Source organism: Lissotriton vulgaris, chromosome 5 (genome assembly GCF_964263255.1).
Source record: "Lissotriton vulgaris chromosome 5, aLisVul1.2, whole genome shotgun sequence".
In the NCBI taxonomy this organism is placed as follows: domain Eukaryota; kingdom Metazoa; phylum Chordata; class Amphibia; order Caudata; family Salamandridae; genus Lissotriton; species Lissotriton vulgaris.
In genome coordinates this window covers 1,709,833,964-1,709,861,010 of record NC_141693.1, presented here as the reverse complement: position 1 = coordinate 1,709,861,010, position 27,047 = coordinate 1,709,833,964, and the positions used below count along the sequence as shown (strand labels likewise).

Sequence of the window (27,047 nt, the reverse complement as noted above, 5' to 3'; positions counted from 1 at the left end):
CTCCTTCGAATTCCGAAATCACCTTCCCGGGTGTTTCCGGGATGCCAGGCTGTGTTATAATGCAAGGAAGCATTGGCCTGGATTCACTTATCTGAAAGTGAGATGCTGTAACAATTGGATCTCCTGCGCGCTCTTCGGGGTGCAGTAGCCGGCAGCGATGCCACCACGGGCTGTGGGTGTGTACGGGGTGGGGGTTGTGTTCCAGCCTGCCATCTAAACTCCCGGAGGCAGGCCAAACCTGTCTGGTTTCCCTCCCGCTTTCTCCTGATCTGCCTTTTACCGAAACGGAGAAGCGCGCAACTCCCTGACTCAAGATGCGGGCTCACCCACCGCCTGCAGCGTGTGTCGCCCTCAAGGAGGAACGGTGGGCGAATACACCAGACGCCCCCTTGTCCGGCCTGCAAATAATGTATGCGCGCCGACAAAATAGTTCCACCACACACAAGATAGTTCTGTGGGTCAATGCCCTGGCTGCAGAGAACTGTGTGCATGTTGCAAGCCACACACATCCGGTCCCAGACAAACTCTCAAGATTCCCAGGTCTAAACAAGATCTTGTTTGCTATGCTAACAACACTCATCTGGTTGGCATTACATAAATACAATTTATGTCTAGCGTCAGGGCACCCGGCTCCTCATGCCACCTCCCCCCTCCATCCTACACCCCTCCCCCAGGGTCGCCAGCTCGAAGGGGACCCTTCTCCCGGCTCTTAAAACGATACTTTGTTCACCCCGCAGTCACTTCCGGCAGCCTGGTCTCCATCTATAATTGCACTACAAAGGCCTCGCATCCCAATTAGTTTTCATTGGGAATGAGCAGTGTTTTTGGCTGGGTTCATTTTGCATGACAAACCCAACCAGAAGGGCGTGACAGAAGTAGCTGTGAATCTCTTCCCGTTCGCAAATGAAAAAACCTGTTCTGCGAGTGGCCAGCAGGAATCAGGCAAACTGTGCGCACGGGAGCGGTGGGGAGCCGAGGGGACGGTGTACCAGAGGGAGGGCAGCAGCAAAGTGGAGAAGGAGACGGAGGGGAGGGAGGATGGTAAAGGAGCAGAGAAAAGACAGAGGGAAAGACGGAGAAAAGAGGTGAGCGAGAGAGAGAAAAAGGGAAGGCATAGATGAGAAAGGAGAGTAAGGAAGAGACAGTTGTCGAAGACAGATGGAAGCAGAAACAAAGGGACAGAGAGTAGAAAGGAGGACAAGGGAGAGAATGAAAGGACGAGAGAGACATAACCGCAGAAAGAACAGTTAGTAGGGCAGAAAGGGAGAATAACAAAGAAGAGGGCAAAGCATGGACAGAGAAAACAAAGGGGAAGTAGAAAAAACGGTTGACAGGGGAGTGGGGAGTGGGTAGGAGATAAAAACAAGAACAAGCCGTGAGCGTGCACCTGCAAATCCCGAAACCGGATGTTCGGGAGCGTCACCCCTGTCGTGGGGTGGGACTTCTGTCTTCTGCGACAAGCCCAGAAGCCCGCGCCCATGGAGTGGATGGCCCAGGAGCAGTGGTTACGCGGGGCTCCCATGCCTGAGGGAGAGCCCCGCGGTGGCAGCAGACGTCAGGAGTGGCGGCTCAGGCCGCTGATACGGTAAGTGGGGCTTAATTGGGAGGGTGGGGGGTGGCGTGTGGGTGTGTGCGCGCGTGGGGTGGCGGCGGTGTGTGAGTGTGTGTACGTGGGGTGGCGGCGGCGGTGTGTGTGTATGTGTGTCTGTGCGCGCGTGTGTGTGTGTGTGTGCGTCTGTCTGTGTATGCGCGTGTGTGCGTGCCTTCGGCCGGCCTCAGTAGCGCTGTGTGTGCGCGCACGCGAAGCGCGTTCACACACCCTATGCGGCTCGTGCACTGGTCTGTCTCCCTTGACAGGCATCTCGGCAGCAATAGGTCTCGAGGACGAGACCTAAAAATAAGGCGTGGGATTTTATCAACACAACACTCTTTTTCAGCGAGACTTTCCCAAATGAAACAGGTAAAACAACATGCAAATATATATGTTTATCTATACAAGTGCACAAGCAAGTAATAATAAAACACTCACAAGTAATCCAACTGTCAGTTTTTGCATAAGGATATATACATCTGTATAGATGCTTATGTGCTAAGCAATTACAAATCCACCTTCCATACAGCGCCTCTTTCCCAGGCTGGCAAAAGCAGTTTTACTGCAATTGTAATTTTCATGTCTTTTCTAATGCTGGAGAGATTCGAGAGGAGGTGGTGAATGCACTTAAGCTTGTTAGTTTGTGTCTCCATACAGACTCATATGGCATTCCAACCCTGAAACTACTGCTCCGTGCCTATGTCCAGCCCCTGTATGTAGATTTGCAAGGTGGGAGAATCAAAGCCTTGCCAGAATCCAAAACCTGATACATTATGAACCACCCTAACCTAATCAGAGCTCTGATATCATGTGAATGCTGCCATAATTTGTCACCTCACTACATGTCACGGGAATGGACAAGTTCATTGTTTTACTGGACAGGTATTTTCCTGAATCATACAGTCCACTGGTCTAGTAGGTCTGTGTCCTGCTTTATGCTCTCAAATAAAATAAATTCATCACTCCCAAGATGAGGCACTCGGTAAAGCAGGAAGAAACACTTGGAAAGGAGACCCAGCACTCACAAGATAAGGCAAATTAACCTTCAAAAGGCAGTTAAAAAATAAAGCGTGGGATTTTATCAACACAACACTCTTTAACAGAGAGACTTTCCCAAATGAAACAGGTAAAACAACATGCAAATATATATGTTTATCTATACAAGTGCACAAGCAAGTAATAATAAAACACTCACAAGTAATCCAACTGTCAGATGCATGAACTCATCAGATAATAATAGTGAAACTCAGACAAATAATAATGGTCATCTAATGCAAGAAATAAGCATTGTCAAATGCAAGAATCAAATATAGAGAGCACGTATACACAACATGAAAACATATGAACAATTACACTTTTTGCTTATATCCGCAAAGTAATTAAAACAAATACATCACTGCAAGATTTGTCAACATTCTGGTGAGCTTGACTGGAGGAACCATTGACAGTCAGGCAGAAGTCTTGATCGGGACCCTGCAGCAGCACGTCTGTTCCACAGCGAGCTCCTTTCTTAAGCTCCAAGATTTCTGACCTTTAACAGAGAGAAACTTCTAGAAATTCCCCCTCACTTCATATATTGCAATACCAAGGCTGGCCGTACCGGTCTGTGTCGATGTCAAGACGGGAACTGGCCACACCTCCATATTTTGACTCCAAGACAGAGAAGTACATTCCTCTCTCACGTTTTCAATTGCACATACCACATGTTCTGTTCCAAGCAAGGCTGTTTTGCTCTGTGCTGTGGCGAAAAAAACCCATCCCTCTCTGAAGCTGCAAGAAGGTACAAATTGAAATCATGCAAAAGCACAAAATTATGTACTTTCAAAATGGAGTCAATTAAAACACATGGAGTCAATGATCACCATATTCTCACAGTGTATTAATGCATGTAGCCCTACAGTATTTTTTTTTTTAAAGTGTCACACCCATGGGAGTAATGAAGGTTACTGACAAGTACTGAACATTACTCCTGATACTCTTCCTAATCCTGGTCTTTACTTTTGAGTATATACCTTAGAAAGTAATATGTTTTAATCCAATCCCCTGTTCAAAACACAAACTCATCATAAGTCCAATCAGCTAGTACCATGTTTAACTTGATTAGACGACCGATTGGACTTTTAAAACAGAATTCTTCAAACCTAAGGGATAGAAGACAAAACTGATGGTTCAAAATTTAAAGTCTTACAGTCCAAGAAGTCAAGGTGATAATAGAATAGAAAGTTTCTCTTGTGCTAGTTGTGCAAATGTCTTGCATTCTTCTGCTGCCCAAAAAGCAGACATGCTTCTTGTAAACTTTCCTTAAACCCAGCTCATCCTTGCTGCAAGACCAAGAACTCATTAACTTGATCTAGATGCTAAGGGTGGAAGTGGAAGATTTGCACACCCTTTTGATAGCCTCTAAATCACATAAACATCTAATAAATGATAGGCAGAGGACCTTTGAGGTACCTGGTCACTGCCCTTGTGTCACTCAAATGGTTCTGAAGAGTCTTGACCTCTTGGCCTGGGTGTGGAGGAGGGGACAGGGTGTTAGGAGGCAGCAGGAAAGAACTTCAGATAAGGATTCCCCCAGTCTCTGGGATTACATAATTGCCTTCAAATACTGGAAAATCTTTAAAACTAAAAGAAGGGCACTTAAGATGGAAACTGCGAAGAAACTAAAGTGGTTAAAGGTTATATACCTGTGCAAGGAGATAGTATCTCTTCCTGTTTCAGTTGATGCTAAGCCACTCCAAATTTGCTTGCAAGGCCTATACTTTTGCTTTCAGCTTTGTGGATGAAAACTAATACATTCAGGTTCAATACCCTCTGCAAGAACTTTAAAATTAGGCAGGAACGTCAGTCATTGAGCTAAAACTCCTTCTCATGACATAATGGCTGCCAGTGATAGTGAAAGGACTTCCTAATATGAACTTTCACTGAAAACATGTCTAGAGGTTGAGTCAACTTTGGAAAGCCATAACCTCAGCAGTCCAGCGCACTGACCCTCCACACTGGTAGCCGTACTGATTGTATTCTGGACAATAAACAGAATCTGGACAAGAACTAAGTCCTGTGAAGAAGGACACACTATGAATTACTGGTCTCCTGTCGCACTTTCCACAGTTCTTATATTCATTGCCATTAGGAAGCTGAAATGAGATTTTGGCTGTGGCTTTATGAAAGGCCAGGGTTGCTAGTGGTTGTAACCTACTCAGCCAGGTAATATACGTCTTTGTCCATTTATTGTTCATTTGAATTAGCACTGCCAGGTCTTCCAGTCTGGCTGTGAACTAAGTGAGCACTGTTTCTAACTTTCTGAGTCAGACTTTGCTACCTGAAAAGGTGGTGCTGTTGTGAATGTGTTCCAGAGGCTTGGAGCTACGTCAAACTCTAAAGTCATCCTTCAACTTTTCTACTGATTTTAATGGGTAGAGCTGCTAGCACAGTGAAGTAAAGAAGTACACTGTTGAGTTTGCTGTGAGTAGCCGCTACTGCATAGACCTAGCTCCTGGAAGAGTTTAGTATTCTCTAAGTCCGTAGGAGAACTGCAGTTGAACAAATAATAAGTCAGACAGAAAGAAGTAAACTGATTGATGTACAAAATGAGAAACATCCCATGTCCTACTCACTTGGAGCCAAGTCTAGCGTGGGAGATCAGCACGTCACTTTGCATGGTATTTATGGAGGTAGACAAACTCTACCAAAGATGATGTTGCTTCAATGAAATACAGATCCTGAGATGGAACAAGGCAGTGCTCACAGAGTTTCCGAAGCAGTCTGTGCACTGACCGACTGCTTCCATGTCTCTCTATATGTGGTCCGTAGATGCAGCATGGATGAGTCAGTCATAGAGTTAGGGGTGAACCCTGACTTCTCTCTTGTGAATTTCACCATTGTGAAAATCTACTGCCTCGTGAAGACCTGAGGGAAGAATTTCAGTGTAAACGAAAGCAAATTGACAAACTGCTTACTGTGTTGTTGTGAGAGGCACATGCATGTAAGCATGTCTGAGGTATTCATCAGATCCTGTCTGCGAGCTGCCACTACCATCACGATGCAAAAGTTGATGACATTAGCTCATCAAAGGCTATGTCAGGCAGGATTATCACAAGGGGAGGAGAGAGGCTCATTGGTCACGCCTTGGGCTCTAAAAGTAATGTCAACTATTCAGTCTAACTGAGGGACCAACTGGCAGGACATGAACATCTGCAATGGAAAGAGTAAGTAGCACTAGTGCTAGCCCTTATCTGCAGATCAGGGTGCCTGCAAACTTACATTCCACCTAATCTGCAGTTGACACATTCTTGACATCACAGCCGTGCTGTCTGAAATAGGGGAAAACAAGCAAAATCCAAGTTCCTTTCTATTAGTATGCCAACCAATACCATAACCCGCCTCCTTGAAGGGACACTGCTTTTGTAAAGATTCACAAAGTCTTGATGCCGAAGCTGTTGTGGGGATGTCTGTTAATCAATTTATATTCCTTGTGTGGTTATCATTAAGTGTTTTGATGTTTGTAGTACAGTAAGTGTTGTAGTGAAAGTGTTGTATTTCTTGAAGTTTTGGAACTCCAATAAAATAAAGATATGAAAGAAAGGCAACTCGACTGAGATCAAACGCTAATTTAATGTTTTCTCTTTTCCTTGTTTCCTGTCCAGGTGCACCGAGTCCAGCACACGGTCCAGAGCGAAACCAAGTACATTGAGTTAGCTGTGGTCAATGACCAGCAGCTGGTAGGTCATGCAGTGTTTTCTGTGTGTTGTCGTAGAACATATTATTTTTGCGCACACAAAATGACTGAAATTTACTTTGTCCTGATGTTCCTAAATCCCGTGCACAGCTTCTGGCCCCACAGCTGCTGTGGTGAGATCTTTAGCATTGTTTGCAATGGGCTAAGGTAGCAGCAGAGAGAATGTCCATTTTAGAATGGTTTGAATTGCTGCTTCTTGCCCATACCCGCCTCAGGACTACGGATATGGAGTTTCCACTCTATACAGACCGTGATGCCCACGTGTCATCACCTTGTTGAGTATTAATAGAGATCGTTTACCAGTCCCAAAACAGTTAACTAGAATTTAGCATTAGTAAGAAAATCCTTTCAGCTTTCAAGTTGTGTGTGTGTGGTATATCTAAAATTTAAAACTGCAAAAGCCTCAATCTTATAAATCTGTAATTTTGCACATTTTTGTCAACATAATTTTAATATGTAGATTTGTCTGTGATATATCATGCCTTCATGGGTAGTTGTAAAGGACAAATACCTGATCATTCGCTGTGTTTCTGTGACGGAATAGTCTTATGATAAAATTCGGATTTTTGGAAGGCTGCCTACCATTAGTAAAAAAATGAGGTGATTGTCTCAGTAATGGATGTAATTACGACTTTGGAATATAAAGCCTCAGAGGTTGTCACCTTGCATTCATATAGGTGTCTACTACCCCCAAAGAGCTCTTTGGACCAAAATGTGATTAGCGCTCACATATTTTCACCCATGGAAGGACATTGTCTCCATGCCAGAACATATACATTTCTGCTACAGGAGAGCTCTTTCAATTGAAAAGTGATCTTCTCTTGCTTTTCTTAGAAAGAGGGGATCCCTGCAAGGATGTTAACTATGAGGGTCTTCAGTTTTTACCTTAACTGAAGTGGCCCTCCCATCTCTTTCCACGAATATTGACTAAGGATAGACATGGCTGCCTCCCTTCCAGAGAGAGCTTCCTATGATTAGGAAACACGGAACATTGCATTCTGGGCTGAAACGCTGTGATTTTCATTAACAATGTGCATTTTCTTTGCCTTTCAGTTTGATCAGCTGCGCCAGTCAGTTGTTCTCACAAGCAACTTTGCCAAATCTGTAGTCAACCTGGCAGACGCAGTAAGTGATGCTGATGAGCTTCCTTTGAATTAAGAGTTGCACGGGTCTGTCCTGAGAGAAGTCATTATCTTATATGTAGACTTTACACAAGTAGCAAACATGGGCGCTTGGAATATGTGAGTGATTTGAGTGCAATGGCTGTTCAGTAGATGTTATACATGCAAGAGAAATGTTTTAAGTTTACAGAATTATTTTTCTGCTTTTCATAGTTTCATGGCTTTGACATACAGCTTGGTCACCGATGTCTTTTTGATTTAAAGAATTAAGCTTGTTGGCACACTAAGGGTGTGGAACAAATATATCAAATAGTGCTCACATTCTCCGAAAAAAGGTGTTTTGTGAGCAGGTAGTGATAATTGTGAAGGGCAATGCCATTCTACTCTCAGTGACCTCACAAGGAGCTTATTTTAACCCACAGTAAAGGACGGACCTGCAAAGACCAGGCGTATCCCCTTCACGAAGTGTCCCAAAAAATTGGTTTCTGGTCTCTTTATTATAGACCTTTTAGTTGTGTATTTCTCACATAATCTGGCAAAGCACAATTGCATGTGTCATAATCGCATCTTGAGTGCAAGTTTCAAAATCACAATTTAGCACATAAACAATGGATATTTGGTAAGCTGTTGCGTATGGTTTGCATCAGTGCAGATCTTACCATCTATTTTTGTTCTGTTTGGAAACAAAGTTGTGTATCAATGCCAATTTGTAAACCACTGAATATATATCTAGAGCGCTTGAAACCAAAAATGCAATGTGGACGTACTTCAAGAATTTAAAATTGACTATCTGCCTGCTCTTTTACTCTACTAATGCACTGTGGACATTGTAATTGTACAGTTCACAGTCACAGATCATCCGTTGTTGTACAGTTCACAGTCACAGTCCATCTGTTATATTACAATTCCAGCTTTCAAAATAATTATTTCTCGTTTCACAATGCATTGTAGTTTTAGAAGTAATTTTTGTGGTAAACGTATGAGAACAGTGTAGTAGTGCCATTTTGTAAGCAGATAAATACACAATTACAAGTTGTGTAATGCAGTGGGAGACCATAAAGAGAAGAAGGGTTGTTATATCCAGGGGCTGTTTTAGTGTGGACCTGCATTACCATGATGTGATTCTAACCTTTTAACGTTCTGTCTGATGCATGTCTGGATTGTGTAAAGACCGGACGGTTTCCTAAATCTAGTGTTTTTGGCTGCAGTGCAGTTTATAGTGTCTTATTTTTATTCACACTTTAATCCCTGAATGTATGACACAGACAAATGTCACTAGCAACATTGTCGGTACCAGTGAACAGTTGTAAAAGAAGACTGTTCCGTTGATCAGCAGTTCCAGGCCACATGGGGCAGTGGCACAAGGTTGACTGCCTTGGCCCATTCTAGGTGCCTCCCAATTCTCTTAATATTTTATAGCTTTCACCAAGGGAAGTGCTGATGCCCAGTGTCAAAGCAGTCAAGTTATGTGACCCGGTGCTGATGCCCAGTGTAGAAGCAGTCAAGTTTATGTGACCCGTTGCAGTGCTGAATTTTGCTAAGATGCCTCTTGTGCTTCTTACAGATCTACAAGGAACAGCTAAACACTAGGATAGTCCTAGTTGCCATGGAAACGTGGGCCTCTGGTGACAAGATCCAGGTGGAAGAAGACCCTTTGGTTACCTTGAGTGAGTTCATGAAATTCCGGAGGAAGGGGCTACAGGAGTCAATAGATGCTGTGCATCTCTTCTCGTGAGTCGTAGGGCTTTCAAACAACATTCAACCACTTTGCCAGTGCCGTAATATTTGAGTTGTTTTTAACTCAGCCTCTTTCTGGGTATTCCGTATCTCCAGCCTACTTCTATTAATTCTTTGTCAGTTGTTTTCTGAATTTATTTGTTTATTTATTATTTATTTATTTGGAAGTTTTGTATAGCGCTAGCTGGACCCAAGGGTATAAGAGCGCTTCACAGCAAGTACAGTAAAGAGCAGTTATTGGCAAGGAAAAACATCTGCAGGTTATCAACTTAAGATCATTCAAAAACGAAGTTACAATACCGATCTTCAGGCTGAGGGGTATCAGGAAGAGTCACTTGTGGAGTTCCCGTTGCGGTGAAGAGCGCTCAAGGAAGAGGGCTTTGAGAAGGATCTTGAATTTCGGGAAGGAGGGGATCGTTCTGATGTGGGGGGATGGAGTTCCAGATCTTAGGTGCATTTCCCGCAAAGGATTTGTTTGCGGTTTTGAGTTTCCGTGCTTTCAGTGGGATGAGTAGAAGTGTGTTGGAGCTTCTGAGGTTCCTGGACTGACCAGCCCTTTTGAGTTTGGCGGCCAGGTATTCTGGTTTACCGGTGTGCAGGGCTTTGTGGGTGAGACAGGCTGTACGGAAGCTGGCTCGTTGATCAGTAGGTAGCCATTTCAGTTCCTTGAGTGCCGGAGAAATGTGTTTGAATTTCTTAGCTCCTGTGACCATTCTTGCTGCGGCATTGAGGGTGGTGGTCAGGGGACTTAGGTGGGATTTTGCTGTCCCGGTCAGGGCTGCAATTCCGTAATCAATTCTGGAGAGCACCAGTGCCTGGGTGACTTGTTTAAGATCTTTCGGTGGAAGGAAGGGTTTTATTTTGTATAGCAGTTTCGGATTTAGGAATGCACTTTTGGCGGCTTTTGAATGAAAGCAATCCTCTCTTACTATTATAAACAAGCATTGGCATAGCCAATAGGTCTCGCCTCTGGGACCTTATAAGTGTTTAGTTATCCAGCACAATATCCTTGGTGCAACAACATCAAGTGTTGCATGGCTAAACACGTATAAAGTCCCAGAGGCGAGACCTATTGGCTATGCCAGTGCTTGTTTTTTTTTGGTTTGTCTGGAGTGCACTGCAGCTGCCATTTGGTGCCTGGCCACTGGGTTTGGAAAAAAAATCACTTTCACACAAAATTCACACAGTTTGTTTTTTTCATTTACTGCTTCAAATGGCATCTGCCATCTTGAAATAGTAAAAGAAATTGTGCATACCTCATTCCGTAGGGACATGCATTTGTGGTGATGCCAATGTGAACATATCTTATCATGCACACATGCATAAGGAATGATGGATCCACTAGCAGCACCATGACGCATGTTTACATCATTGTACCTTTTTATTTTCTGTATTTTGCTGATGCCGGGTAGCATGGGTAAAATGCATTTCTCCACAACAGCAAAAAGCATTAGCAAACAGGTTAAAAAGGTGATAACTATGACGTTGCCAATGCTTAAGACGGTGGGGTTTACCAGAATGTTTGATCTCGGGAGTCAAAGTGTGACAGTCATTCCATTTTACAATGTCATGTGGGAACAATCAGTGCATGCTGATCCAGTGATTACACCTGTGATCCATCCTCACTCACAGGCCATCTTGGAAGAATCTATAGTTTGAGTGGACAGACTTACAGTGAATGCAACCCTTGCTACTATTTTGGTAAAAAGGAAGACCCATTCCAACGCCTTGCGTCCTTCGCACATCTCCTACAAACTGGACAAGCCCGTACGGTTTCCCACATTACCTGCATCAACTTAAATCTTCTTCATTTGGGTCAAATGTAGGTGTAGGCTTGTTGGGGGAATGCATTGTAAATTCCTTTAGCATCCGCTTTTTGGATATTTACAAGGATGTGGGAATGCATTCCCCCAAAAACTCTACAATACTCATCTAAATCACAGGAGTAGCAAGTCTGGCATGGGCTCCAGTGAAAGAAGGAACAAGCATTGGCAAAGGTAATAGGTCGCGTCTATGCATGCTATAATGGCCTTGTCTGAATTTTTAGCTATGAAGAACAGCACTGTGTCTGCTAAGCAGCACAGCTGAATGAAAGTTGGAAAAAAGTGCTGTAAGTATTCAACACTTGCCACACCATATCACGTGTTTTTTTAACTTTCAACAATGCTGCATAAAAGCTGCACTGCTATACCTGTAAAAAATAAATTAGACAAAGCTGATAAATCTTGCATAAGCAAGACCTATTGGCTTTGCCAATGCTCAGGAAAAAAAGCCCCTAGTGCTTTTTCTTCAGGATGGAAGTGGGTGAGAGGAAGGGACAAGCAACACTGGGGAGAGGGGTCGGGCCAAGAAATGACACAGAAGGAGGCAGGGGTTCAGGGCAAGCAACGACAGAGGAGAGAGTATGGGGTGGGAGGAGAGGGCAAACAACGGGGGAGGGATGCAGTGGGTATGGTGGAAGCAAAGACAGGGGAGCTAGCAGGGGGAATGGCTCAACCAACATCACAGGAGGAGGAAGAGTGACCAGGCCAAAGGGAGAGGGAAAAACAGGTCAAGCAACAACACAGAAGTGGGCCCAGTCAAGCAACGACAACAGGGCAATAACACATGTGGGGGACAGGAAGCTAATGACGCAGAGCGGGACGAGGGGGGTACCAGACACAACCTGTAGAAACGTTCTACCGGAAGCTGTAACCACTGTAAGAACACTGGCAAATAACAGGAAGCAGTACTAAGTATATGCTCCACAGAAGGAATGAACACAAGAATAGAAAGTGAATCCGATGCACGCTGACCAAAGAGAAGCAATGACATGAAGGTGATAATGACACCAACCAATGATAAGTAATGTGCAGCCATAAAGCCCCGTTTATGTAAACAATACATCATGCAGTGGCAGCACATGCGCTGTCTTATACTAGTCCTAATAAATAAGGCCCTATGGCAAGGCTTGGCAGTAAAACAACTATAATTAGGGTGCAATTGGCCCATCAGACTTCTGGAACTCGGTGGCACTGCACCTGCTGCAGTCTTGATATATACGCTCCTGCACAGGTATGTCCACTTCACTAATCGATCTTTGAATGTGGGCATTATGCATGGCGTAAGCGATACACACCATTCACACATAACACATATTCATATCTGAAAATCAGGTTTGATGTAAGAATGGATGTATAACAAATTTTCTAGGTAGGTCTATTTTAATCCGAAAATGCCCTATATTTTTTCCGCAGATGGAAGCCTGATTGCCATCATCACTTAAACAGTCAGAATGTAATATGTTATTTATTACCACTGTTGAGAGTTGGTAGAGACCAGAACACAATGGTTGAAATCTTAATGGTTAAATAAACGCAGAATCACTAGGCCTTGTGAGTACACACCAGTTGGTTTCCTCTGTAAAGTGATTCTAGAATGGAAGTGTCAGGCCTTTCCTAGTGCTTTCTCGAGTCAGTTATGCTCCACTATGCTAGTAACATCTTTACATAGTAAAATTTAATTTGTGATTATATGTTTATTAGTATACTTGATCCAAATAACATGTTATTTGTTTTACCAGCATCAGATATACATGCACACAAACATTCGAAAGAAAACACATGCTCTGTGGAGCGATCAATTCCATTTCCACAGGAATTTTCCCATTATGAAGTTTTTATTTTTTTTTGCAGTTTTATATCGCGAACTCGACTCGAAAGTAGTGGAGCGCTTTACATGAGCATCAGTTACGTTACACAAGGATGCATTAATTTTTGGTAGGCACAGGAGATTATGTGATTTGCCCAGAATCACACAGGATGTTGAGTTGATGCCGAGACTCGAACCTGCTCAAGTCTTTGGATAGTTATTATTGTCACAGAAACAGTTTTCAGGAAACAAGATGCACCTTTTCGGCCAACTCTTAGCTTGCTCACAAGGTTTCCTGCAGCCTGCTTAGCAATACCTGGCCAGCAGTATGTATACACGTGGGGCCGGATGTCTCCCTTCCTTCACCATTCAATGCTGCTTCAAGTGAAACAATTCACTTTACAGCCTTTTCGTCTTTCCCGCAATTGCAAGGGGTTAATTACGCCGATATGATGAGAATCGCAGGCAGTTTCACTTTCTTGCATAAGATTAAGCAGCACATGATGAAATACCTAACTATTGGCGAACTCTTGTGGGAGGCGAGAAAACAATCAATAAACATTGGCCGCGATGCAGTAAAGCCGCGCTGCCGTGAAAATGATCATGTAAATAAAAAAAAAGAAAGCGCGCGCCTCGCGCCGGGAGCGGGCCTGCGCGATTCCCTTGCGGGAGCTTGCGACCATATGGCACCACCATATGGCGCCGCACGCTCTTGCAAGGACATCGCCAAGATGTGCACGCGTTGCATTGCAAGCGATGCAACGTGTGCACGTTTTTGCCTCCAAAGCTGTGGCGATGGCTACAGGTCTCTGTCCTATGCAGCACATGCACGCTGCCTAGGCGAGACCTAAAAAGGGGTTGGTGGCTCTCTCCTAGTCTGTCCATTCCATTTCTTTTTTGCCTACCTATGGGAAAGTTTTCCATATTGCTGCCAATCTAACAGCAACCACATTGTGTTTCCTTTATATGATGGAGTACCGATCTCCGTCCTCTAAAATGGTTCATGATTCTCCTTTCCTTTAATCAATCCCTTCAAGTATTTTCCACCTGAGATCTCTGGTGGCGAGTGTGCCCATTTCCCACACCTTAAGGAAAAGCCCTATTTCACATTCTACCTCAGTTAAGTGGCCTTCTATTTTCAGAGCCTTAACTCGTAAGGAGGTGTTTCATAGAATAGTGCCAACAATAAACATTTGTTTATATTATCTTAGAGTAGATGTCATCGGTTTGGCACAGATGATTTAATAGGGGTTGTCAGAGGTTGTGTAGGTAGAATTGAAGTGAGGGATTAAGGGTTGATGTATGAGGTTTGTTCAAATAATTTGAAGAAACTTGATAGAGAATATCGGGGGCCTCTTCTATAGAGTTTGGGAATGGACTGTAGGTAGAAGAACTTTAGAGTCATTTATTTATAAATTGATTAATATGGGATATCAGAGTCCTTGTACTCATTAGGTATCAGTGAATTTCTCAGGATGATTTAAAGGTGGTGCTTCATGTCTTCTTTGAAGGATTTTAGAAGATGTAAATTACATAGTGGATATTAGAGTCAGTGAATTCCTTGTTATGAATTTGATTTGGTATGTTAAAAGCAATTTGGATTCAAATAGGGGTTCTAAACACGGTTAAAAATATTTTAAAGGGAATACAAAGATCTTGTACAGGGGACAAATACAATTTGCTTTCTAAATTTGTTTCACACGTTGGCTGCACACATTTAATTAATTCCATGTGATAACATACACTGGAAAAATATCTGTTGCAAAAACATAGAGTTCAAAATATAGATTGCCATAATTTTAACCGTGCATAAATGTCCCCCTTCTAACATGTTCACTTCTATGTATTTCCTAAATCAAGCCAAATGCACTTCCCACTTATTTTAGGTGTGTACATTTTCTACTTAAACTCTAATCCAAGCAGATTTGGTGGCAATTGCTTAATAGTGGGATTAAGTACTGGATGAAATTTATGAAGGGAGGTATATATGTAAGAGAGAGATGTTGCTAGTTTTGTTTCAGAAATTGATTTCTGAAAAATTTATTTTTGAGCTGTGTTTTCTTTTTATCCTGATGGCTTACAAGCATTTCCCTTCAATATTCCAAGCATTGCTTTCTGCTTAAAAAGTCAAATGAAATAATGCAACATTAACAACATAGGTTTCCATGCTGCTCTCCCATGCAATACCTCATAAGTCCGAACAAGGTACTTACTTTCAACATTACCTTGTTACAATAAAAGTTTTCAGTTGCTGTGTCGCAGGATTGGACATTGTACTATTCGTGAAAGACATTTTATTGATTAGAGTATTTTCAGTATTTCTTACCAATATCTAACAGTCCTATCTTTCCTGGTGTACATTATAATATTCAGGCAGTTCAAACCAAGCCCACCCATCATCGTCCCAACTAGAGTTATAGCAGTCAACCTTAAGCACTGCACTGAACAATGTCCTCGTAGCTACTCCAATTGATAGAAGGGGTTGTTTGATGGGTATCGTACTACCCATCCTTCTATCTTTTTGTCGTAGTTCCTGTTACGTTTCAGTTTAGTTTGTTGATGCCCAAGCCAGCAGGTTGATTACTCAATCCCTGGTCTAAAGCTTAACTTCAAGATCATCATTATATATTTTTTGTCAGTATCACTGTGAAATTCTGGGGTTTAAAGATTTGTTTGTCTTTTTGTGTCATAAAACTCGTAAGCACATCAAACGTCCGTATGGACCTGCCTACCTGTAAACTCTTCCATAGCAAGCCATTCTTGTTCCACAAGTATCCATAACACAGCTTGCCCAGCTATATAAAATCTGAATACCCTGGTTGATACCTAGAGCACCCTGCAAGGACACTTAGCTAATTTTTCAGACTAATTTTGGAGTAATATTTTGGCACTATTTAAATGCAGTTGAAACTAGTGAAACCTAGTGGATCTACACTCAGAAAGGGGACAGGTTATTCGAGAGAAAGAGAGAGGTATACTTCAACTAATATAAAGGTATTTCTTTGAGGGGAGAAAATATATAGTGCCTAATTCAAATGGAACTCCAATATCGCCTACTGCATGAGAATTCTAGATTACCGAACAAACAAAAGATAAACAGGATCAGCTGTAAGTGACTGTTTGGTGATTAATCAGAAGAAAAACATTGGTACCAGTTCATAAAGAATACTGAATTCCATAAAAAACATGGATACAAAACAACATTATTGTCTGAACTGCATGAGGATATATACACATTTATGTTATGAGCCATATATAATGTGATTAAACGAAAATGTAATAAACGGATTTTAGAACACTGCTGATGACCGTCTTGATGACAAAATCTTCAAGTCATGCCCCTCGACTAAGAAGATCCCATTGAAACTGGGGGTGCTGTTGGTGATGACTCCTGGACACTCTTCTTCAAACCCAAGAACACAGCAAATGATAAGCCTGTCAACTGCAACACAGGCCTCCTTGCTGACAAGCATGACATTGAGTACCACTGCCGCAATTACACTGTCAGCGGCAATAGAACTGTCAATGACTACATAGTTACCTTTTTTGTCATCTTTGAAGGAACCTCAAATCCATTTACAGTGACTATTGAAGATTTGTGCTTAATTACCAGTGCATATCTTGGACTCTGAGCTAGACGATTATATCAGGCACTCAGATAAGGCATATAGTACTGCACAACTGAATGTGTAGTACATTCCAGAAAACAAAGAAGAGGTCTTTGAAAAGGGGGAAGGAGACACATACTAACAGCAATGCTATGAGGAGTATAATCCTTGAACCTTTTCATCTGAAGGCCCTCCATGTGTGTAAGGGTCGTCATAATAATGCAGTCATTAGTACACAACCTCCTGTAGTGCAGGTTCAAATTTCCCTCATGATCGCACTGCTGCAAATGATGGAAATTTTCAAAACTGGATTCTTCAACTGCCGCATCTTTAATCTCGACAGTGTCATCTCGCAGAACCTCCATTAGATGTCAGATGCTCCCCTTGGGAACCCAATGCATCCTCAACCACAGAAAACAAATATTTAACTTGCAGCACATCCACCAATTGTGCAATGCACAGTAACCGCAGCGCCAAGGGATGTGTGATTAGAAGTGATCAGAAATCTGACCTAGATAAGGAGGAAGTTGAGATAATGGATGAAGGGCAGGAGGAGGACTGAATGAAGAGACTTCCTCTTATCCAAGGTAGGAAATAAATATTCCCTTACTCCACAACAGACTCTCCACTGGACAATATTGCCTGATTTCATGCCCTGATAGAATGCAAGGCATTGATGTGTCTACCCTGGCTTTTGGCTGGGGGGGAGTCGTGTTGGACTTGGCCTTTTCCCCCAAAAATTTTCGCTTTTGACCCCCTTACCTAGGATGTCTCCCCCATGGGATTAAACCTGTATAGGCCATGAGTGGTGTGAGACCCCTTTTGAAACATGTAATTACCTGACATAATGTGAACACTTGTAAATATCCCCCATTTTGAAAACGCACCTGACTGAAATGTATTGTTTTTAAAATGGATGCCAAGGCCATGGATTTTGCCACTGGACTGACATAGGTCAGCGGTCTAGATAATATTACCCAGCTACCCCTAGTTTTGGAGGGAAAGCCTGGCACCCAGGGTGCTCACCCCCTCCCCTAGAACCAGTTTAGGCTAGATGTGCCAACATTCTAGAAGGTCCTGGCACTGCCTGGGAGGAGGGTATAAATAGGGGAAAGTGTCACCAGAGGTTTAGTCAGCGGTGGGACAAGGAAGGGAGGGGGACCTGCTGTGAGGTGCGACCGCCACATGGGCCTGTGAGCTGGGCCCTGCACCCCTATAAACCCCCCCCGCTGCTGTCCCCATGGGCCCCTGACAAGGGAGGGCCCTACCCAGGACACTGACGCTGTGGGACCTTGAACTACCCAGCGCTGAAGGAAAGAGGTGCCCACATGAGGAGGAATGCTGTGGGCTTGAACCCCCCAGGAGGTGAGGAGTATGCCCCTGGGGCTGGCTGTTGAACTGTTCGCCCCCTCCGTGAAGTGCGCCTGTCAGACGCTGTTTGGGGAGGATGGTGCCCCCAGGAAGCTGTGGCCCCCTTTGGAAGTGCTGCTGCTGCATTGCCTTAAGCGCTGGATTGGGAGGAGCTGCGTGTCCTTAGAAGCCCTGGACTGACTACCCAGCACTGTGGGAAGAGAAGCGCTGTATTAGTGTCTCTTAGCGCTATCTTGGGTGCCCCTGCGAAGCGCTGTGAAATTATGAGGCGCTGTACATATGGTAGCTGACATCAGTGAAGCGCTGTGTGCTCAGGATCCAGAGTGGCTGCCTGGTGCTGTGTTAGAGCGCGCTTCTGTGCCCAGGGTTACTGCCACTGGTATCAGCGCTAGAGACTGTATGCCCCTGAGAAGCGCTATGACCGCCTGCTGAAGCGCTATGCTGCCCGGGAACTGCTGGGCCGACCGAGCGCTGCATGCCCCCTAAGAAGCGCTGGCATCGTGTGCCATTCAAGCGCTGTGAAGCTCCTCCGCGCTGAAAGCGCTGCTGCCCCACTCACCGCCGCAGCCGAGGCTGCCCTGAGGAGAACTGGAGTTGCCCCGGCGGCCCTCGGTGCCAGGAGAGGGCCGCCGCCATCCTGAGTGAGCTGCGCAGGGCCCAAGTGTGGAGAGGCCACCGTTAAAATTCCTCTCAGGCTGCCGTTAAAATTCCTGTCAGGACGCCGGAGTTTGAAGTGGGCCGCGCTAGGCCAGAGGAAGCCGTCCCGCTAGCCTCACGTGACGGGGGCGCGTCAAACCACGCCCCGCCGCGCAGTGATTGGTCGCGTGGCCGAGCCCCTGGCAAGCGAGTCTCGGATTGGATCCGGGGGCTCGGTACACGCCATTGGCTGCCACCCACGTGCCTCCCTCCTGATTGGTCCCCGGGCCCGGCAAGCACCAGGGAGGGCCCGGGACGGGAGAGATACCTACGCGGGGGCTCGAGAAGTGCATCGGAGCCCCGCGTGTCACTGACATTGCCGGAGGGCACGGCCCCCGTCTGGTCCCCAGCCCCGATCTTGCCCAAAAGCCAACGCAAGGGCCCCGGAGGGCCGAAGACAAAAAGGTAATCCCCAGGGGAGGAGGGCGGAAGGCCGGAGAAGGCCTCGAGTTCGCCCCTCCCCCGGGAAGAAACTGTGGCTGGGTCCCGTTGGCCCTACTTAGCCAAAGAAAGACCTGGAAGTGGGTAGAACATGGGCAAAAGCCTTTGGTGATGGTCTGGCCATAAAGCTAACCCCTGGCTGGGGGATGGTTCTTCATAATCAATCAATCAGTGACACTTATAAAGCGCGCTACATACCCGTGGGGTCTCAAGGCGCTGGGGGGGGGGGAGCCGCTACTGCTCGAACATCCAGGTCTTCAGCTTCTTCCTGAAGGAGAGGTGGTCTTGGGTCAGGCGCAGGTCGGTCGGGAGGGAGTTCCAGGTCTTGGCGGCCAGGTGGGAGAAGGACCTTCCTCCTGTAGTCGCTCTTCGGATGCGGGGGACGGCGGCGAGGGCGTGGTTGGCTGATCGGAGGTGGCGTTTGGGAGCGTAGAAGTTGACTCGGCTGTTGAGGTAGCTCGGGCCTTGGTCGTGTAGGGCTTTGTGTGCGTGGGTGAGGAGGCGGAAGGTGATTCTTTTGTTGACGGGGAGCCAGTGAAGGTCTCGCAGATGTCCGGAGATGTGGCTGGTTCGTGGGATGTCGAGGATGAGTCTGGCTGAGGCGTTCTGGATCCGCTGGAGTCTCTTCTGGAGCTTGGCGGTGGTCCCGGCGTAGAGGGCGTTGCCGTAGTCCAGTCGGCTGGTGACGAGGGCCTGGGTGACGGTCTTCCTGGTCTCGGTGGGGATCCACCAGAAGATCTTCCGTAGCATGCGTAGGATGTTGAAGCATGCCGAGGAGACGTTGTTGACTTGCCTGGTCATGGAGAGGGAGGAGTCCAGGATGAAGCCCAGGTTGCGTGCATGGTCTGTCGGTTTGGGTGCGGTGCCCAGGGCGGGAGGCCACCAGGAGTCGTCCCAGGCGGAGGGAGAGGAGCCCAGGATGAGGACCTCCGTCTTGTCCGAGTTCAGTTTCAGGCGGCTGGTCGTCATCCACTCGGCTACCTCTTTCATCCCTTCGTGCAGGTTGGCTCTGGCGGCGGCGGGGTCGTTGGTCAGGGAGAGGATCAGCTGGGTGTCGTCGGCGTAGGAGATTATGCTGAGGTTGTGTTTGCGTACGATGGCCGCGAGGGGGCTCATGTAGACGTTGAAGAGGGTGGGGCTCAGAGATGATCCTTGGGGGACGCCGCAGATGACTTCGGTGGCCTCTGACTTGTACGGTGGTAGGCGGACTCTCTGTGTTCTCCCGTCGAGGAAGGAGGTGATCCACTCCAGCGCCTTGTCCTGGATTCCGACGTTGCTGAGGCGCCGTACTAGGGTGCGGTGGCAGACCGTGTCGAATGCCGCGGAGAGGTCTAGGAGGATGAGGGCCGCTGTTTCTCCATTATCCATCAGGGCTCGGATGTCGTCGGTGGCGGCGATGAGGGCGGTCTCGGTGCTGTGGTTGGCTCGGAAGCCGGACTGTGAGGGGTCGAGGGATCCGTTTGTCTCGAGGAAAGCGGCCATCTGCTTGTTGACGGTCTTCTCGATGACTTTGGCTGGAAACGGGAGGAGCGAGATGGGGCGGTAATTCTTGAGGTCGGTGGGGTCCGCTGTTGGTTTCTTGAGTAGGGCGCTGAGTTCGGCGTGTTTCCAGCTCTCGGGGAAGATGGTGGTGTCGAGGGATGTGTTGATGATGTCTCGCAGGTGGGGTGCGATGACAGCGTCGGCTTTGTTGAAGACGTGGTGAGGGCAGGGGTCGGTCGGTGATCCGGAGTGGATGGAGTTCATCGTGCGGATGGTGTCTTCGGTGCTGATCGGGGTCCAGGCGCGGAGGGTGGTGGTGGGGGGTGGTTGTTCGGTCATGGTGTGCGTTGGTTGGTTGTTGAAGCTGTTGTGTATGTCCGCGATCTTGTTGTGGAAGTATGAAGCCAGGGAGTTGCAGAGGTCTTGCGATGGGGTGATGTCGTTGTTTCCTGCGCTGGGGTTGGAAAGCTCTTTGACGATGTTGAAGAGTTCCTTGCAGTTGTGTGCGTTGTTGTCCAACCGGTCCTTGAATGCTGTTTTCTTGGCGGCGCGGATCAGCTGGTGGTGTTTCCGGGTGGCAAGTTTGAAGGAGGTCCTGTTGTCCGGTGTCGGTTCCCTTCTCCAGACTTTCTCGAGGGCTCGGCAGTTCTTCTTGGAGCTCTTGAGTTCGTCGGTGAACCATGGGGCTTTCTTGCTGCCGGGTCTGCTGGGCGGGGTCCTCAGTGGGGCGAGTTCGTCCGCGCAGTTGCTGATCCACTTCGTGAGGTTGTCGGCGGCCTGGCTGGGGTTCGCTGAGCTGGCAGGAGGGTGCTGGCTCAGGGAGGTGGCGAGCTGGTCTGCTGTGATCTTGTTCCAGCTTCTGCGGGCGGTCTGTTGCTGGTGGTGGTGGGTCGTTGTTTTCTTGAAGGTGAAGTGGACGCAGCTGTGGTCCGTCCATTGAAGCTCTGTGGTGTGGCTGAAGTTGATGTCCTTGCTGGATGAGAAGACAGCGTCGAGTGTGTGTCCGGCGAGGTGGGTGGGGGTGGACACCAGTTGCTTGAGTCCCAGGTTGGTGAGGTTGTCGAGCAGGGTGCTGGTGTTGCGGTCGTTGTTGTTCTCCAGATGGAAGTTGAGGTCTCCCAGGAGGATGTAGTCAGCGGAGGGGAGGGCATGTGGGCTGACGAAGTCGGCGATGTCCTCGCTGAATTGTGTGCGTGGTCCAGGGGGTCGGTAGATCAGGGTGCCTCTGAGGGTGGTGTTCGGGTTGGTGTGGATCTGGAAATGCAGGTGTTCGGCGGTGGTCAGGGAGTTGTCGGTGCTGGTCGTGAGACGGATGGTGCTCCTGTGGATGATGGCGATGCCTCCTCCCATCTGGTTGGCGTTTCGGTCCCTCCGGACGATCTTGTAGCCCTCTGGGATGGCGATGGCGATGTCGGGAGCTGAAGAGGCGTTCATCCAGGTCTCCGTGAGGAAGGCAACGTCTGGAGCTGTGGTGTCGAGGAGGTTCCAGAGTTCGATGGCATGTCTGTGGATGGAGCGGGTGTTGAGCAGGATGCACTTGAGGTGGGTACTGCTGGTGTTCGGCTTGGTGGGTGCTGGTGCGAGGCAGGTCCGGATGCAGGTGAACTTGCAGGCGTGGCAGCTGAAGGGTCCGTGGGTACGTCGTGGAGAGGCTTGATGGCATTCTGGGAGTCGGCCGGTGTTGAGAGCGGTGAGGGTGGCGGCGGAGTACGTCAGGCGGGTCGGTCGGGGTCTTCGTGGGCCAGGGGTCCTGGCGCTGGTCGCGATCCGGTCGCGGACGGGCGTAGACGGGCTTACCTTTGGCGCGCCTTCGGCGCACAATCGGCGCGCCCGCTGCGCGTGACCGCTGCGCGTCCGCACGGTCGCCATTTAAGGCGAAGTGCGCGGGTGGGCGGAGCAGCTGGGAGGCGGGAGCGGGGAGGGAACAGAAGAGAAAAAGGGGCGGGGCCAATGTCGGTGGCGGGAAGCGAGAGCGGAGGGCGGCGAGGTAGGCGGCCAATCAGGAAGGAAACTGGACACGGCACAGGGGATACAAAGAAATTAACAGGCACAAATTTAGGGCAAAACAAATAAAAACGGCAAAATACGCGAGCAGACGGCAGAAACAGACAAGCACAAATTACGGGCAAAACGAGGAAAAACAGCAAAATACGCGAGCAGACGGCAGAAACAGACAAGCACAAATTACGGGCAAAACGAGGAAAAACAGCAAAATACGCGAGCAGACGGCAGAAACAGACAAGCACAAATTACGGGCAAAACAAGGAAAAACAGCAAAATACGCGAGCAGACGGCAGAAACAGACAAGCACAAATTACGGGCAAAACAAGGAAAAACAGCAAAATACGCGAGCAGACGGCAGAAACAGACAAGCACAAATTTAGGCTTGTCATAGACTACCGCTAGGCCCCGTTTAATGAAGGGTGTGCCTATTTGATGAAATGTTCTACTGATGGGGTTACTGTTATTAAATGCAACGTTTATTCCAGCCTGACCAGTAATGAAATGTTTACCCCCATTTAATGACTGGCTGATTCCTGCAGCTAGGAAATATTGTTGGCTGTGTAGTGCAGCGTTTGTTCTCCTAATGGGATGACACCTGAATGTTAAGGGTTTATGACAGCACGAGGTTACATGATTTTCACTAAAGTGTTTAGGCCTGCCTGAAGGAAGCTGTTCACTCAGGCCCTGCAGTTATCTGTGGTTACTGTTTTTATGCTAAAGATGTCCTGCCCTAAGCGGGCCTAACGATTGATTCTAGGCCCCTGTTCATACCCCGAGGTTGTTGGTAGAGGGAGCCTAGCTAATCCCTTACAGGTGTTCCTGAGCTTTAAGGAGGGCCTCTACCTGATGTTAATGCTAGGCGATGTATGTTCCGCCTGATGTTTGATACACCTAGCCAGGTGACATGCCTAATGAAATGCCATAGTTACCTGTGCCAGATGGTCCCTGAGGTTAGGCATGGCTCTTAGGTTACTGTTTATACGGTTATGGTGAGGCCACTTTCCTACCTAATGGTTAATCGCATGCTTTTGTGCCTGTTATTACAGGTGCTCCTATTTATGAGGTACTATGTTGCCCTGATGTTTTCTTTTACAGGGGTTGGGTTGGCGTGATTGTGCATGATATAAATATCTATGCTAAGGTGGTATTTTGCATTTACAGCCTTCCCGGTAGGATGAGAGTCTGAGTTGGCCCCGCCAGATTGGGCTTCAGATCTAATGACATGTTTAACCCATCCTTTTTCCCTTACAGCATGGACTTTGGACTCAACCCTTTTTGTCCCATGTAAATAATTCCCCATGATGTACTTGGCTCTGGCGCCAGTTGGCGCCTTGTTGTGACTACCACTAGTCTATTTCTTTTTACCTTGCAGGTTGGAGACATAACTAAACTTAATCTTTTTCCAACCAAAGGTGGTGTCTTGACTCTTTTGTAGTGTGATTGGTGGGTCGTCTGTGTGTACTGCGTGAATGCTTCACATGTCCTCCAAGTTTGGCCTGCCCGCTTGATGCCATGCTACCCCCTTTGAGACTTGGGCAACCCCCATTTCCAACAAGTAAGGAATAGGGTTGACCTTCCAGTGTGTTTGATGGCGCAGCAGTGTTTCTTGTATGACTTCAAAGAGAAGCCCAGAAAGACCACTAAATCCATCTCTAGCCTGGAGCACATTTGGAAAGAAGGACCCGGATTCATGCAGACACCAGCCTCTGTACTCCCAGTGGTGTTGTGCTTGAAAAATAAATCTAGGTCTCTGCCAGACTCAGTCAGAACCAGTATGTTTAACAAACTGTCTTAAGTTTGATTCTGTTAAGGGGGCGTGGCTTAGCAAGCCACGATGGCGGCTGTGTCCTGCAGAGGCTCTGCGATCGGGCTAGCATCTTGCCCAGTTCCCGAGATCGCCGGGAGCCTCAACTCGCCAAATACAGCACCTGTGATGCCCCCACGCACTGGGGCATCCTTCGATTGACCTGAACTTGCTGCGGGCAGACGACGCGGGCCAGATTGTCTTCTGCCGACACCGAGTGACGCCGACCCCGAAAATGGCGGGCGCACCTCTGACCGGCGGACGTGTAAGCCTCCGTGAGTCGGCTCTCTAAACGGCGGCCCCGGAAGACGCGGCCAGCCGACAGCAGCGGAGAAACCTGCGGAGACGGTGAAACCAGCCCACGGGGGTGCGCACCGGACGGCGCCCTCCTCCGTCCCGGAGCCCCGACACACAAGATGGCGGCTGCCGCCCTGGGGCTCCAATACACCGGAGCTATTTTCCCGCCGGGAGCCTGATCGGCCCTCGGATTTGACCGACCTGCCACTGCGGACTGCGGGGAGCCGGCGAGCGCGCGCCAACTGCACAGGGCTGGACACTCCAGAAGTCCGTACCCATCATCGAAGGCGGTGAGCACTGATCTCTCCCCCCCTCCCCCGAGGATCTCAACGCCGGCGCCCCGGTGGCCCCTGCCACTGCGGACTGCGGGGAGCCGGCGAGCGCGCCAACTGCACAGGGTTGGACACTCCAGAAGCCCGTAACCATCATCGAGGGCGGTGAGCACTGATCTCTCCCCCCCCTCCCCCGAGGATCTCAACGCCGGCACCCCGGGGGCCCCCTCCTCCCTCCGGGCCCCGTGGGAGGTCATTGGGCACGTCGCCACCCGATTGAGGGACCCAGGTCATGTTCACCTCCACAAACAGCCCGGTGGACCCGGGTGCCTGACCCTAAAATGGCGCCCATGAAAGCCTAGCACCGAGGACAAACGCGAACCTCGCCCTGGGGGTAGGAGTGCCCCACTTACGCTGGAGACGCTGCCGGCGGCCGTCTGCCACCCCGGAGCCTCCTGGTCCATGCCACCCGACCTTTACCCTGCCGATCAGCGCTGACACTGAGCCACACTCCCCCCGGAGAGGAGAGGACACCCACACGCCCCCCCCCGCGATCGGACCCACCGGCCCCGGCGGCCGCAAGCCACCCCTGACACCCCTGCTAGGGGCTCCCCGGAGCGGAGCGGGCCCCGCCCCAGAACCGGAGGAGACTGAGAGAGCCGACCGACACTGAGCTGCCACCTACCCGGCGACGCTATGAGGCGACGACCTACCGCCCTCGAGGCGCACGACGACCCGGGGGGCCCCCCTCTTCCTTTTGACAGCACCCATGGGGAAGCCGAGGGCCTCTCAGGCGACGGCGGTCCCTGAAACGGCCGTCGAGAAGATGCCACAAACGAGAACATGGACGCAGGCCAATGCGTCGCAAACCGACCCTACACTATCAGCGAAACTGGACCAGGTGTTGGCGGCAATCGAAATGTCTCGCCTCTCGATGGAGGAGAGATTGGGCACCCTGACGACGGACATTAGCCTAATCCGCGATGAACACCGTAAGTTGGCGGACAGGGTGAAGGAGGGTGAGCGGATCGTGACTGAGTTACAACCCGCGGTGAAGTCGCAGGAGGCAGACATGCAGGAGATCCTGCGCCGCGTGGAGACCTTGGAGGAGCGCACAGTGGATTTAGAGGGGCGCTCAAGACGTTGTAACATCCGCGTCCTGGGCCTGCCGGAGGGGATTGAAAATTCGGACCCGCTGACCTACATGGAATCCTGGACTAAATCGTTCACCCCAGACTGCGACCGGTCGCCGTACTTCTCCATCGAGAGGGCCCACAGGGTCCCGGCCCGGGCACCCAAACCCGGTCTTCCTCCACGACCCATGTTGGCCAAGTTCCTGCACTTCCGAGACCGGGACGCGGTGCTCCGTGCGGCCCGGACGGCGGGCCCCCTGCAAGTGGAAGACCAACACGTCATGGTGTTCCCGGACTATGCTCGAGAGGTCCAACAGCGGCGATCCACGTTTCTGGAAGTCAAGAGGCGCCTCCGCGCAAACGACCTTCAATACTCCTTGCTATTCCCTGCCCGCCTTAAAGTGATCCACAAAGGGAAAGCCCTCTTCTTCGATACGGCAGCGGACGCGCAGGATTGGACTGAATTTAATTGCCCGCTGATCCCTAAACCCGGACCCCAGAGGACACGCAACAATGACTCCAGACGATCCAGGAAACGGGGCGCGAGCCGTGCTCGATCAGGCCACCCCAAGAGCCAGGCATCCTCCCCCACGGGCTCACCCGACTTCACACAAATCATGCAGGAGCGACGAGACGCCCTGCGGGCGGTGACCGAACTGCACACGTCACCCCCGGCTTCGGATCTGGAAGGTCAGCCACACCTGTTCACCCCTGAGAAAGACCGGGACAGTGATGGAACTATGTCGGGATTCGGCCCAATCTCTTCCCCCCTGGTTGTGGCACTCACATTGGACGCTGCCCTGGCCAGCCAACATACCACCTCTTCGTGAAGGTTGAACTGTCAACTGCTATATCCTTCTCATGGTTGCCTGCTGTATTGCGCGACGTCTAGAAGCCTAGACCAATTTGCCAGATGTCTGTAAGCGCTAGCGAGCGATAGACATTTCTCCTGCTAGAGCCCGACCCGCGCACAGGCCCAGCAGCGACACACGCTGCCACCCCCACGGATTTCTGTTGAATTTCTCCCCTAGTGGGACACTAGTTTGGATATGCCACCCCCGGTGACGTATCCTCAGTATTGGGACAGTTGCCCACCCGAGGTTCTAGTTGTTGTTACTTCCCCTA

General features: G+C 48.6%; 1 protein-coding gene across 1 annotated transcript in view; it reads left to right on the top strand.

The window, feature by feature from the left end:
- The window catches only part of ADAM11 (ADAM metallopeptidase domain 11), a 336,142-nt gene that overhangs the window by 129,606 nt on the left and 179,489 nt on the right, over window positions 1-27,047 (top strand). The window contains exons 9-11 of the mRNA XM_086919835.1: window positions 6,235-6,309; window positions 7,380-7,451; window positions 9,012-9,178. Coding sequence (XP_086775961.1) covers window positions 6,235-6,309; window positions 7,380-7,451; window positions 9,012-9,178 — 314 coding nt within the window. The remainder of the gene's footprint in view (window positions 1-6,234; window positions 6,310-7,379; window positions 7,452-9,011; window positions 9,179-27,047) is intronic.